This window comes from Hydra viridissima, unplaced genomic scaffold (assembly GCF_058129835.1).
Source record: "Hydra viridissima isolate aposymbiotic clone 2 unplaced genomic scaffold, HvirCarnegie_v1 scaffold_1, whole genome shotgun sequence".
Taxonomy (NCBI): Eukaryota; Metazoa; Cnidaria; class Hydrozoa; order Anthoathecata; family Hydridae; genus Hydra; species Hydra viridissima.
The window spans coordinates 26916181-26930185 of NW_028324300.1; the positions used below are offsets into that span (position 1 = coordinate 26916181).

At 28.7% G+C, this 14005-nt stretch overlaps 2 protein-coding genes across 4 annotated transcripts in view; both read right to left on the bottom strand.

Moving 5' to 3' along the window:
- The window catches only part of LOC149894193 (mitogen-activated protein kinase kinase kinase 2-like), a 162605-nt gene that overhangs the window by 33317 nt on the left and 115283 nt on the right, over positions 1-14005 (bottom strand). The window lies entirely within an intron of this gene.
- The window catches only part of LOC149894196 (mitogen-activated protein kinase kinase kinase 2-like), a 15076-nt gene continuing 1935 nt past the window's right edge, over positions 865-14005 (bottom strand). Inside the window, exons 2-8 of the mRNA XM_090101172.1 lie at positions 8818-9059; positions 6904-7131; positions 5553-5682; positions 1842-1912; positions 1653-1756; positions 1407-1571; positions 865-1282 (exon numbers count right to left, since the gene is read on the bottom strand). Coding sequence (XP_089957298.1) covers positions 1222-1282; positions 1407-1571; positions 1653-1756; positions 1842-1912; positions 5553-5682; positions 6904-7131; positions 8818-9059 — 1001 coding nt within the window. The 3' untranslated portion in view covers positions 865-1221. The remainder of the gene's footprint in view (positions 1283-1406; positions 1572-1652; positions 1757-1841; positions 1913-5552; positions 5683-6903; positions 7132-8817; positions 9060-14005) is intronic.

Genomic DNA, 14005 nt, shown 5'->3' on the forward strand with positions numbered 1-14005 from the left:
TGTAGAACCTTTAGACAAAATAGCAATATTCAAAAACCTTTAGTTTTAAAGATATGACCCTACAAATAAATAAAAAATATTTACAGTGTTACGTTTGTGACGATATTTGGCGAACCATAGACTAAAATGTAGGCATAATATGAAACTTGTAATTAATTATTTGTGATCTGCACCTTCGGTTTACTAAGAAACCACGTTTTTAAGATATATTACCCTTTTATTGCAAAAATATAGGACCCCAAATATACGAATTTTAGCTACTGACTGAAATTGAAGTTTAGGTAAACCTTACAAAAAGTACCACAAAATCCGAAATAATAAACATTTTGCTTTAATATTTTGGTAATCTTCATGAAACATGTTTAACAACATACTGACAAATTAAATCAAAATCTGAGATGGTAGTGAGGGGATTATTTCGGAAATTGGACCGTTTGGCGTGGAATGACCCTTATATAAATAATACAAAACATAGACTTAGAAAAAAGTGAAAAAAATAGCAATTTTCTTTGAAAAATATTGTTAGACATTTGAAAAATACTGCAACCTTTTGTATATAAACAATCACCTTTCTGAACATTGAAAACATCTCTGTATAGAATTAACAGTTTTTGTAATTTTTCCAGGAGAATCTCGCTACTCCTTAAAAAATTAATATTAAGACAAAAAAAAAAAAAGAGAAGTTCCTGCAGAGTATCAAAAAAGAGAGAAATTACATGCTTACCTTAATCTTGGCCACTTTCGCCATTTAGGACAAAGTTCTGTTATATCATACATTTTTTAAATGTAAACTTTTTTTGAACGTTGTGAAAAGGCAGTTAAATAAATCGTGATGTCACAGAAGAAAAAGAGCACAAAAATATGTAACTTACTTGCCATTTATCAAAAGTGAACTTGTCAAAACAATTTCAAGTTTCTGTATGTATTTCAAAAATAAATAAAAAAAGGACAATTTTGACATCTCGCAAATAAATAAGCAAATATTCAAGTTTCACTTGTCCGCCTTTCGAACTCTGACAAAAAGAATTTGTGAAAGAATGAGAAATCAAAAACGTGCAAGTACAAAATAATTTACAAAATTATGTCAAAAATAAAAGAAGTTATTGTAATGAAATTTGAACATAAGAATTTCAACGATGACAGTGATGATAAAGCGAACGAGTAAACTATTTAATTTTTCCACAACAAAAATTACATTAAAGTAAGTAAATATGTATCTTATCATCTTTGAACAAAGGCGTAAGAGAGCAATTCTGTTGCCGTAGGTCGTAACGTTGGGTCTCTAAATGAGAAATTAAAAAGTTTGCGTTTTCATTAAAATTTTGATAAAGCATTTTAAAAACTTTGAAAATTCAAAGTTTATAAAAAAAAAGAAAAAAAAAAGAAAAAGAAACGGTCATTTTTACCTATTTAAACAGTCATCTACAAACTTTTTGCATGCAGCTGAGGAACCATCTGGGAGAATGGGTATTGTTGGCCCGTATCCAATCTTGAAAATGACAGCAAATGGTTCAAGTTCAGACCAAGGTGGTTTTGCTGTTAGCATCTCTATAACAGTACATCCAAACAACCTATAAAGAAAAAGGAAAAACATCCAGTTACAGTACTTATGTAGTTTTTGCATTTAACTAATGGTCCATAGTTGTACTCACCATATATCAGTCTTCATACCATATACATCACCTTTTATAACTTCAGGGCTTACCCAGTAAGGTGTCTCAAGAAAAGCCACGTATCTTGTTTTTGAAAAATATGCCTGAAAAATATTATTAGAAAATAAACAGATTTTTACTAAGTAACTATACTTATAAAAAAAATTTACTCGTATAAAATAATTTTACTTCAAATTCTTTCAAAGCGCCAAAATCAGCAAGTTTGCAGTTACCACCTGAGTCTAATAGAATGTTCGCACCTGTGTAAGTACAAATTAATTGCAACTCACAATAAAATTACATTTTCAATAGGGTAGAGCGGGGTTGGTTGTCACGCGGGGTTGGTTGTCACAATGTTTATTACAGGAAATGTAGATAAGATTTTGAAATTTAAAATCATACAATCAAAATGCTATATAAAAAAACATTTTTCACTGTAATTTTCAGTTTTTTTTAATGTGTAGAAAACAAGTTATTTGTTTTTATAGGTTTTTGATATGAAAAAGTTAAATTTTGCTCACTTAGAAATTTTCTTTTACCAAACGAAAATTATTTAATTGTACTTTGAATGTACATTTTTAAAGTTTTTTATTCATTTGACTAACTTAATCCACAAAAAATTCTCATGAAATTCACACGCTTTTAGGTAAATTTACAGATGTCTTGCAACTTACATAGAAGGGGTTGCTTGTCACAAAATATATGGGGCTGGTTGTCACAATTGCCTCGACTCCGTGTGCTGCAAACTAAACGCCGCTTTTAGATATTCCATGTTTACTTGTTTGTATTATTGAGGAATATTTTAATGTTTAAGATATTATTTAGAAATCTAAAGTCAATGTGTTATATTTGTTTAACTAAAAATCTATAATCTAAATAATTTTTATTTCAATGTATATAACTTTAAAATTTCCTAGAAAAAGGAATACAGAAGTTCAACTGTTTGTTGTTTTGTTTGTACATTGTTTATTTATATATATATATATATATATATATATATATATATATATACATATATATATATATATATATATATATATATATATATATATATATATATATATATGTATGTATATATATATATATATATTTATATATATATATATATATATATATATATATATATACATACATATATATATATATATATTATATATATATATATATATATATATATATACTTATATATTATTATATATTATTATATATTTATTTATATATTATTATATATAATTATATATTTATTTATATATATATATATAAAATGTCTTCTGCATACATTATTTGCAAATATTTTTATTTGCTTAGTAAAAACATGGTACGAAATTTTATAAGAAAAACTAATAGAGGTTATACTTCTGGAGATGTCATTATGTGTGCTATTAAAGATGTAAAGCTTAATAACATTTCTATTAGATCAGCAGCAAAAAACCATGGCATTAATTACAGAACATTAACACGTTATTGTAAAAAAATTATTATTACTAACCCATCACATGGTTCTATAACAGATCTAATTGACAAAAATCAAAACTCCACCTGCATGAACATAATAGGATACAAAAGTCAACAGATATTGCCAGACAAAGTAGAAAAAGAACTTGTCATGTACCTTTTGCGAGCAGCAGAAATTTATTTTGGTTTAACTCCTACCGAAGTAAAAAAGCTTGCTTTCCAGCTTGCAGTTAAAAATGATATAAAAGTTCCCAATTCTTGGATTGTAAAGGAACAAGCCGGTAAGGATTGGTTTACAGGATTTATAAAGCGCCACCCAAATATTTCCATTAGGCAACCTGAAGCTACTAGTTTAAGTCGAGCAACAAATTTCAATAAGCAAAATGTTGCATTATTTTTTAGCAATTTTCAGCACTGTATGCAAAACTACTTGTTCTCACCAAATGACATTTGGAACATGGACGAAACTGCTGTAACTACTGTACAAAGACCAAAAAAAGTTGTTGCCAAAAAAGGATTGAAACAAGTAGGAGCCATAACGTCAGCTGAAAGAGGAACTCTGGTAACATTAGCATGCACAATAAATGCTATTGGAAATAGCATTCCACCTTTTTTTATTTTTCCTCGTAAAAACTTTAAAAATCATTTCCTAATAGGAGCACCGACAGGAAGTGCAGGAGATGCCAATGCAAGTGGTTGGATGAAAAAAGAAAACTTTGTAAAATATCTACAACATTTTGTAGGCAATACAAAATGCACTAAAGAAAAACCTTGTTTATTGTTGCTTGACAATCATGAAACCCATCTTAGTATTGAAGGTTTAGATGTGGCAAAAAAAAATGGAATATTAATGCTTACCTTTCCACCGCACTGCACGCATAAGTTGCAGCCCTTGGACAGGGCAGTTTACGGTCCCCTCAAAAACTATATAAATACTGCTATGACTTCATGGTTGGTAATGAATCCTGGAAAAACCGTTACAATATATGATATTCCAAAAATAGTAAACATTGCATTTCCGAAGGCTGTATCTCCCCACAATATTTTAAGTGGTTTTGCTGCAACAGGCATTTACCCATTAAATCCTGATATTTTTACTGAAATTGATTATTGTCCTAATTATGTAACTGATCGCCCTGACCCACCTTGTTTACAGCTTGATTTAAATTAAAAAAACTGTAAACCTTATTCAATGCAACCAAAACCAGCAAATAAAAGGTTTAAAGAATCTATTCAGATACCAGATAATCAGGTTGACATAGCAATAGAAGATCCAATTGTATCAAATAAAACCTCTTAATCAGGATCCAATCACTCCATTAGTTTTAAAAAATTCAATCATACTACCTGAGAGTATTAGGCCTCTGCCTAAAGCAGGTCCAAGGTTAACGTCAAAAAAAGGTAGGAAAAAGCGTTCATCTATGATTCTTACTAACTCACCTGTCAAAGAAAGGCTTGCTAATTATAAAAAGAAGAAAACTAGTTAAAAAAATATTAACAAGAATCGTAAATCATTTATGAATGGAAGTAAAAAAGAATTGATAAAGTCAAATTTTGCCAAAAAAAAATTTTCTACAGTCTTAAATTCATCTAAAGATGAAGAGTATCTATGCATCTATTTATAGAGTTATATATATATATATATATATATATATATATATATATATATATATATATATATATATATATATATATATATATATATCTGTTTAGTTATATTAAAAAAGAAAAACATTTTTAGGTATAAAGTTATATCAAAAAAAAAGTTTAGTTATAGTTATATTAAAAAAAAAAAACATTTTTCGGTATATAGTATTTTCTTTGTTTCAGTATATAGCCTTTTTTTTCCCTGATTATTCAGATTTATTCTTGGTATTATATAAACAAAATTTATTGGTACCAGTTTTTAATATAATCAAAACATACCAAGAAATGTGACAACCAGCCCCAAAGTATGTGACAACCAACCCCGTGGGTGGGGTTGGTTGTCACACGGAAGAGGTCTTTGATAAATGATTTTACAGCAAAAAATATTTCACTCAATGTCATAAAAATATTCTAATAGTTACCGGAAATAGTTAAACTACTTTTGTGCAAAGTTTGGCATTAATTTGATGAAAAATAACAGCTGAGCAGTCTAAAATGTAAAAAGTGTGACAACCAACCCCGCTCTCCCCTAAACATTTACCTGGTGTAAAAATGATATAATACCTATTATTCAAATTTACTTGTAAATTTTCAAGTTATTTCATTATAAAATTTTTAAACAATCTTCCGCACGATACCAGTTTCCATTTGATCAAAACTAATACTTTACTTCTAGTCTTAAAATACTACTAGTGTCTAGTACTAAATTTGATACTAGTAGCCAGTTATAAAAATTTATACAACTTTGAGTTCACGTTTGGTTAAACGTACATTTAGCATTATAAACAAAGAAAAGACCTTTAATATTCCTGTGGATGATGTTTTTAGCATGCAAGTAGACAATCCCTTCAAGAATTTGATAACAGTAAGATGATGTCACTTTTTCCACTAAAGCACCATCTTTTAATATTTTATCATGAATAGACCCCTAAAAAGAAAGTGCAATTTTTAAATAACTTTTTCTAAAAACATTCAAAAGAAATACAGTAACTCAACATCTGATATTCTTCTTCCTACTTTACTATTTAAGTAAGTTTGCTAAAACTGCAACTTTGCTGCTGTCTCAAAGCAAACAAATCAATCTGTAATTACAGAAACTCCAATCATAAAAACTACATTTTACGTTGAGAAATTTAAAGTTTAACTTAGGGGTATCCAGAAGTTTTTGTTAAAGAAAAAAGATCTTTCTCAAAGAACTAATCATGTGATGTAGAATTAAAGCATTAAGTAAGCATATTATGTTTTCTTTTGAAACTTGAATGCATACGTAGTTAGCTTTTTAGGCTTTCTAGCAAGAGCACTTTCAAAAGGAAAAAAAAAACAACAACTCATTAACAATGATTCTCTACTATCTTTACATCAACATAAAGTCTAAAAACTGCTGTCTAATGATCCCAATGAAAGAACCATTCATGATAATCTTTGTCTTTAAAAATTTATATACCCAATCAGTCTAAGACAACTCCAAAAGCAACACATGTAACCTTTTGCCAACAGAATTTGGCCAGATTCAACAAAGGTAAATGGCATTTGTCTGCATTTTGATGGAGAGCAAATCCCGGATATACTTGACACTTTGGTTGCAAAAAATTTAATTTATCATGTGCGGGTATTATAGAATCTCAAAGAGCAGTTATCTGGTGAGGCCAATTTAAACCTACATGGTCACCGCCATGTTTAAATCAAAAGGTCCCCTTCTGATCCACTGCATGGATAAAGGAAAAACCATGTGCTCAAATGTATCAAAGACTTCCTCTAACCTGTTGTTAGTGTCATTGAGAAGCAATGACTAGTTAGGCACCAAAAACAAGAAAATCTTCCATGAGAGGACAAAACCTCATCTCAAAAAAGATGTTTGAGAGCCTACTCGAACAACGAAGTCATTTCAATAATCAACCATTCACTCCACTAAATTATTGGTCACATAAATATCAGAAACTATTATATGACAAACAGCTACATGGGTGAAGTAAAACAAGCAAAAAAAGTCAAAAAAGACAATTAAACAAGAATTTTTTAATGGACAAATGTAACTCAATAATACAACATTAAAGAGATTTTTCTATTTGGGAAAACTACAAAAATATAGTTAAAAATTTAATCTTAAAAAAGTGAATTAAAATTGATTAAACCTATAAAATCCACTCACCCCTTCCATATATTCCATAAATATAGAAAGCGATGTTTCACCTGAAAATGTTTCAGCTTGAGATGTGCCAAAATATTTCACAATTCGCTCATGATTCAAATTTTTATAAAGGTTGATTCCATATTGAAGTTTTTCCACCTCTTTCAATATGGTATTGTTGATTGGTCCAATATCAATGCATTTAACAGCACATTCTTTGCCAGTATTTAAATCTTTGCAATGATAAACCTAACAAACAAAAAATAATATTATCAACCAAATATTATTTCTGGAAAACATTATTAAATAATAATAGTTATTACACAGGCCAACAAAACATTTTTTCTTCTTGTTGTAAGAAAAGTTAGAGTTGTTTGTGGACAACTTTATTTCAAAATTTACCCCTTTTTTTTTATTAAATCAATTTTTTAAACATTTCTAATTTTGCAAGCTCTCAAGATTTATAGACTTTTAATTTACATTAAGCTATGTTGCAATATATTGAAGAATTAAAGGGAACAGAATTCAATAGCTTTTACATTTCTTTCTGAAAGATTTTTTTTCATTAGGAATAATAAACTTTTTTGAAAGAAAAATTTGTCATGAACTCTGCACTTTTGGTGATGGAAAAAAATTTAAGCACTTTTTCAAAACATTTTTGTAATACAGAAAAATGCACTCTGAACAAATACTTTTTTGACAGGCTAAGATTTTACCTCATTCCTAACTTATCCAGTACCTGTTAAAAGAAACTTTGTGAGCCCACTTTTTAATGATAGCATACAAACTACCAAATAAAAAAAAAAAAAAAAGAAGAACATTTGCAAGTTCCTTTGCCTGATTCAGCATTAAAACTTGGAAGCTAATTCATCTTGTGTTCTCCAAATTAGAACAGCAACTTTCTACCAAAGGATGGTTGCCCTAACATACAGTGTATGCAACAAATAATGTTAAATCCATTAACTGATTTTCTCCTTGTTGTTGTAGATGGGTAAGTTTGATCTTGAACTAACAGATTTCCATTTGTATATATAAATCAACAAAAACTGCTTTTGTTAAAATAATTACTTTAAAATTAGTGGTGTTTAAATGTTAATTTTGATTTAATATTAAGATCAAATTATTGAGACTTAAACTTCAAGACTTTCAATCAAAATTGACATCTGTTATCTAGTGTTACTGAAAACATTTTGCCTCTAATCCCTTGGCTCAATGTGATGGCACCATTTTTGGCTCAATGTGAGGCGATTTTTGCTTACTGCCAATTTCTGATGATCCTATCTGTTAAATAGGATCATTTGAAATAATGCTTGCAAGATATGTCGTAAACCAGTTTTACAAAAGTGACTCAGACCTCAAGCAATAATTGTAAAGCATTTTGTAAATCTTTTCTTCTTTTTTTTTTTCAAAGATTTTAATCCTTGTTCACTAAGTTTTAACTTCTTCATGAGGATAAACTTGAGAAATAAATAAAAAGATGCTTTTTTAAATTATAAGAATAGACAACTTTTCAAAGATACATAAGCCACACAGAATTTTAATATCAAGGCATTTAGGAATCAAAGTAGACTTGTGAAAATGGTGCATTAATCAAGCATTTTTCTTTCCTAAACAAACAAGTAATAAGAAGCAATTGATTACAAATATTGCAAAGTGCAAGCATCAAAATCACACAAAAGAGTTGATAGCCCTGTTCTGATACTAATTATACATTAAAAATGTGTAATTAGTATCAGAACAGGGCTATCAACTCTTTTGTGTGATTTTGATTGTTACTGACAACTTTTATGCTATTTAGGAAATGATTGTGTGAGGAAAAAAAAGAACTGAAATGGGAAAAATAGGTGTCATTGAACTTTACAAAACCAAATTACCTTAAAGCAAGTGTCTTTTTGTGTTGAATTGTGTTTATTAAAACAAAATAAAAGATATTACCCTTCCAATATCACCACACCCAACTAGTTTTATTTGCTTCCAATTGAAGTTAGCATAGCTTTCAGTTTCATTTGACATCAGCCAATCATATTCATTAAATGGCACCTTGTCACTGTTAGGATATTTGCAATCCAGTGCTATGCCATCACTACTAGAACTACTACTATAACCAATACTTGACACAGATGTTGCTGGTTGAAAGTTTTCAGAAGTGTTTAATGTTTCTGTCCAACTTAGTGCATCTGAAAAGAAAGATGATCAAATAAATTTATAAAATACTCTGAAAATCTGGCAGTACATCTAAACTAAAGTGCAAAAAAGCTCAAACACCTGATAACAAAAAAATACTTCTGGTGAATTTATGAATTACTTTCTTTGAACTAAAGATAGGTTTTTTTTTTGTAAGGTAAATTTAAAAGAAAATGTTCTTAAATGTGAAAATATTTGCATGGGCTTCAAACTTTTCAGCCTCTAACATAATTGTCTTTTCAATAGTTCTCCGTTATTTTACTAAATTACTTAGTTGAACCAAAGAACATCATCAAAATGATTAAGGATTATGCAAAATACTACTTTGAACAACAAAAATTTTTAACAATTCAAAACAGTAAAAAAGTAATTATATTCAAAAAGACATACTGTGGTGTGACCTAACAAAGTCCTATGCTTTAAGAAAGCCTTAATTTAAGAAATGACAAATTTTGGTATATATAAAAGAAACATTTGTGGAAAATAACTTTGTTGTTTTAACTAGATATCTAGTTAGATAAAATAACTAAATTTTTTTCTCTAAATGTTTATTTTATGTATACGAAATTTGTCATTTCTTAAATTGGGACTTTTCTTAAAGCATAGGACTTTCTTAGGCCACACCACGGTAATTCTAAAGGATAAATCCTTTATGAGAATCAGCAGCAGCATATATTTTTAAATATAACTCTCAGAAAACAAAAAAAGGACTGGCAATTAACTGAAATGATAAGCTTTTACCATAATGTAGAAAATAAGTAAAAAATAACAGAAATCAACACAAAATGAATAATATTCAGCAATTAGCAACAGCTGCATTTGGTACAATCAGTTCTATTTCAGTATTCACTGGTAAAACTGAAGCATTATTATTTCTAAAAGCCTACAACCACCTTCATTTAAATCAATTTTAGGAGCAATCTAAGAATTAAATTCAACACTAGGAAAAAAACTTTAAGTATTGAACCTTGAAATATTCTTAAAATCAATATCACTGATGTTTAATTCTAGTTAATCAAAGCTCTATAACTTCATCTAAAAATACAAAGTGACTTTTGCCACAGTAGATAGAAACCTTTTTATCTCACTACGGAATGATATCATGAAAGGTTTAAAGGGACATAATAGATTTTAAAGCTCAAACAGATATACCCTTAACAAACTACTTGGGTGTCCCAAATGAAGGAAGAAACATTTTTTTTTTTTATTGTTATGCATACCCTCCTGAAATTTCACCTGCGTTATATGATAACACTCAATTTTTTTACATCAATTAATTGACCTTTAGGAGTTCCCCTAGGTTCATGAATTTCTATCAGTCACTGTCCTACTGTAGATTGTTTGTAACCACTAGACAACTTTTTATCAGTAGAATTCAAAGATGTTTTATATCTATTCCCCACTGGATATAGTTTGATGCCTAAGCAAGAAAAAAACCTTGTAAATACAAAACTATTCAATAGTAACAATGCTAAATTCATTGTGTCTGTGGCACAAATTCAATTGGAAAATGGTCAATTTCTTAATAATGACATATCTTTTGATCATAAGAGTTTGTTCAGAATCGAAAAAAAACTCACTTTTAAATCTGTAGAAGATTGCAACTGTTGCACTATAAAAAGTCATTCCTGTGTTTTTCCACAACTCGCAAAAGAAACTGTTGCCTTTTGTTATTGTAGCATTTAAATTCTAAATAAGAGCAACACCACATTTGTCATTAACACAAACCAAATTAACAACCAACTCATATGCAGTCTTGTATGGAATCATATGCAGTCTCTGCATATGATTCCAACCAACTCATATGCACTCTCTGCAACTGGAATCTTTGGTGGTTTCAATTTGTAGTTGTTTTGAAAAAACTTCTAGAGATAGATAATTCATGCAATGCATGGGGCAAAGTCTTAAGTAGATGCAGCCCTCCATAATCTCCAGTTGTTATTGTTGTTAGGCATATGTTATGTCTTTTACTGATAAAAGAGATAACAAGAAAACAAAGAGAGGATCACTGGCTCTAGGTTCAAGTATCATGAGTTACACACCATCATCTTGAGACCAAAAGTCTGAAAACAACATCACCATAAACAGCAAGCCTTTGGACGAGTTGATTAACATTATATAGCGTATCAACAACAACTCAAAATGTGATTCTCAACCAATTTGTTTTCATCAAAAAGCAATTCCATTTTCATTGTGCAGATTTTCCCGGCCATCTAATGCAGTCTATGAGAGGCCCCAGGTTTTTGAGGTTTTGTCAACAAAACCAAGTAGATTTGCAGCTAATTGAAGAAATTTTCTATAATCATCTCTTGGATGGCCCAGTTCATGTACCAAAAAGCACTGCAAAAGCATCAGATAAACGGGCTTTAAACATGTGATGGCAACAGGCCATCTACACCAAGCTGCTACCAATAGCTGTCTCTAAAAGTGTGCAGGCTTCTTTATGTCTACCAGCTTCTGAAACCATTATGCCAAAGCACATCATAATCACAAGCACATCATAATCACAAGCGCATCACATTTCCATGACTTCAAAAGTTCCAGAACTATCACTATAGCTGTCTTTCCTGAACCTGAGGCCAACTTTGGCACACCAAGAAGTTTTATGCTACCATCAATAAGAGAAGAATACCAAAACTAGCAACTTATCCAGTTACCAAGTATTTTCTTTAGTCATGTTAGACAACAGCTTGCCATCCAATTGCACAACAGTTTTGTTGGCTTGAAATTCATCTCTCATCTTTTTTGAAATTTATTTTATTTTCGGTAAACTGTACTTATTGAAAGTAATGTTGAAGATGTGAAGCAACCTATTTTGTTGATCATAGATGTTAGTATTATCATCGATCTACCAATGCTTGTATTTGATTAGATTTTAAACAGGTGAACATGGTTAGATGAATATAATAATTTAAGTAATCATAAAAACCAAACAAACTATGCACTGGTTCAACCATATATAATTATGAATATAACAACATGCAACAATTTTAGAAACCAAGTAATAAACATTTTCAAAATTATTAAACGATTATTAGAAAACACAAAAGTAGTTTACGTGTAAAATGTCTGCCTAGTGCCAGGTAACATGACAATTACATTTACACAAAATACACATTAATGTCAATTATAATAAAAATGTAAAATTGTGAAAAAACATGAATCTTCACAACCTTTTGTGATTTTCAAGTTTATTTTTAAAGCTTTTCATGATTTAAAGGTTTAAATTCAGGTATATTGAACAAAACTTATACAGTTATTTCAGAAAGTTCTTGACCCTGGGGGACACCTAAATGTTGTTTTTATTCACTTAAAACCTGCAGGAAATATTATAAGTCCCGGAGAATATAATTTAAAATTTTGGGACACCCTAAGTAACAACAGCATTATTAGATTGCAACATAATTAGGTAACAAACTTTATATTTGATAAAACAAATTTAGCCTGCTATCCTTATACTAAACATTCAAACTGTTTGTTTTAAAAACTAAACTTAATATCAATATGAGCTGAATGTCTTAAATAAATTAAAAAATAATATCTAGCTTGATTTAGACTTTCACAAAATATACTTTAAGAGATTCTATTTAAAAAAATAATTCAAAAGGCTCCTTTTTAATGGAAAAGTTAGTCATCTGTTAAATTAGTAATTAAAAAAGATAAACTTCTGGAGAAAAACTTTTTTTGGACAAATATTTAAACAAAATTCTTTGAATAAATTTAAAAATTCTGACATCAGCAACTCTAAAATTACTTCAGAACATTTTTACAACTTGCTTCAAAAAAGTTGAAATTCTTACTTGCAAAAATAGCATTTTAGACAAAACATTATTTCAAAAATTTTTTGAAACAAAAAAAACAAATTAAAACAAAACAAAACAAAAAAAAAAAACAGTAAAACACTAACACATATTTAAAAATTACTGCTTTTTTGAAAACTAGCTTACACCAAAACCTTTTTAAAAAATCAATATAAAGTAAATCATCCCTTAAAAGATGAATTTTATCTGTTATAAGCTTATTTAGATCTAAAAAATACATAAATGGTTGAAAAAATGGCATTCAAGTAAAAGTTTCTTGAAGGCCATGGACCAAATATATGTATTCAGAATGTTTTTAAATAAGAGAATTTTTTTTTAAAAAAGAGAATGTACTAAATTTTACATAATTTTTTTTTTAAATAAAAAAACTAATTGCTATTTCTCAAGACAATATAAATTTATATTTGAATGCCCAGTTCAACTCTTAAATGCATAGTATTGCAGAAATGCAACATACTTATCTAACACATATACAATGTTTTTAAAATTAGTTTATAAGCAATTTATAAAAATTAGTTTGTACTAAAATGTGTGCATGCTCCTTTTACCTACTGTGGTAAACTACTTTTTGAAACTCATTTTCTTATTTTAAGGGTTAAGATGGAAATAGTAACAAAATTTAACTTTTTATTAAAAAGAAAAAAATTACTCACTTTGTTTGCATTGAAACATAAAAGAAACAAAATACTATCCTTTTGAACTCTTTGCATTATTTTATTGACCAGACAGATTGTGTTTTTCCTGGGTTATTCAGTTATTCTAAGTTTTTGTAAAAACATTTGTAATAATGGATTCTTTTTGTTGATGTAATGTTGTAAAACTTTTAATTGATAGAGAAGTAATTAAAAAAAAAATCTGTAAAAACAGTTTTTTTATTCAATCTAGGAATTAAATGTTTTTCTTTTTAAAAAAAAACAAAAAAAAAAAACAATATGAAGAAGATTGTGGGATATTGATACAAATTATTAATTCTATGATAACAAATGAAGAGAAAATGTGGTGGCTGCTTCAATTTACTGAAGTTACTGAAATTCACCATAAGTATACCCCAAGAAATTTTTCAAAAACACGCAATCATGTAACAATGCAGTATTGTTTAGTGGGATATAGCATTAACT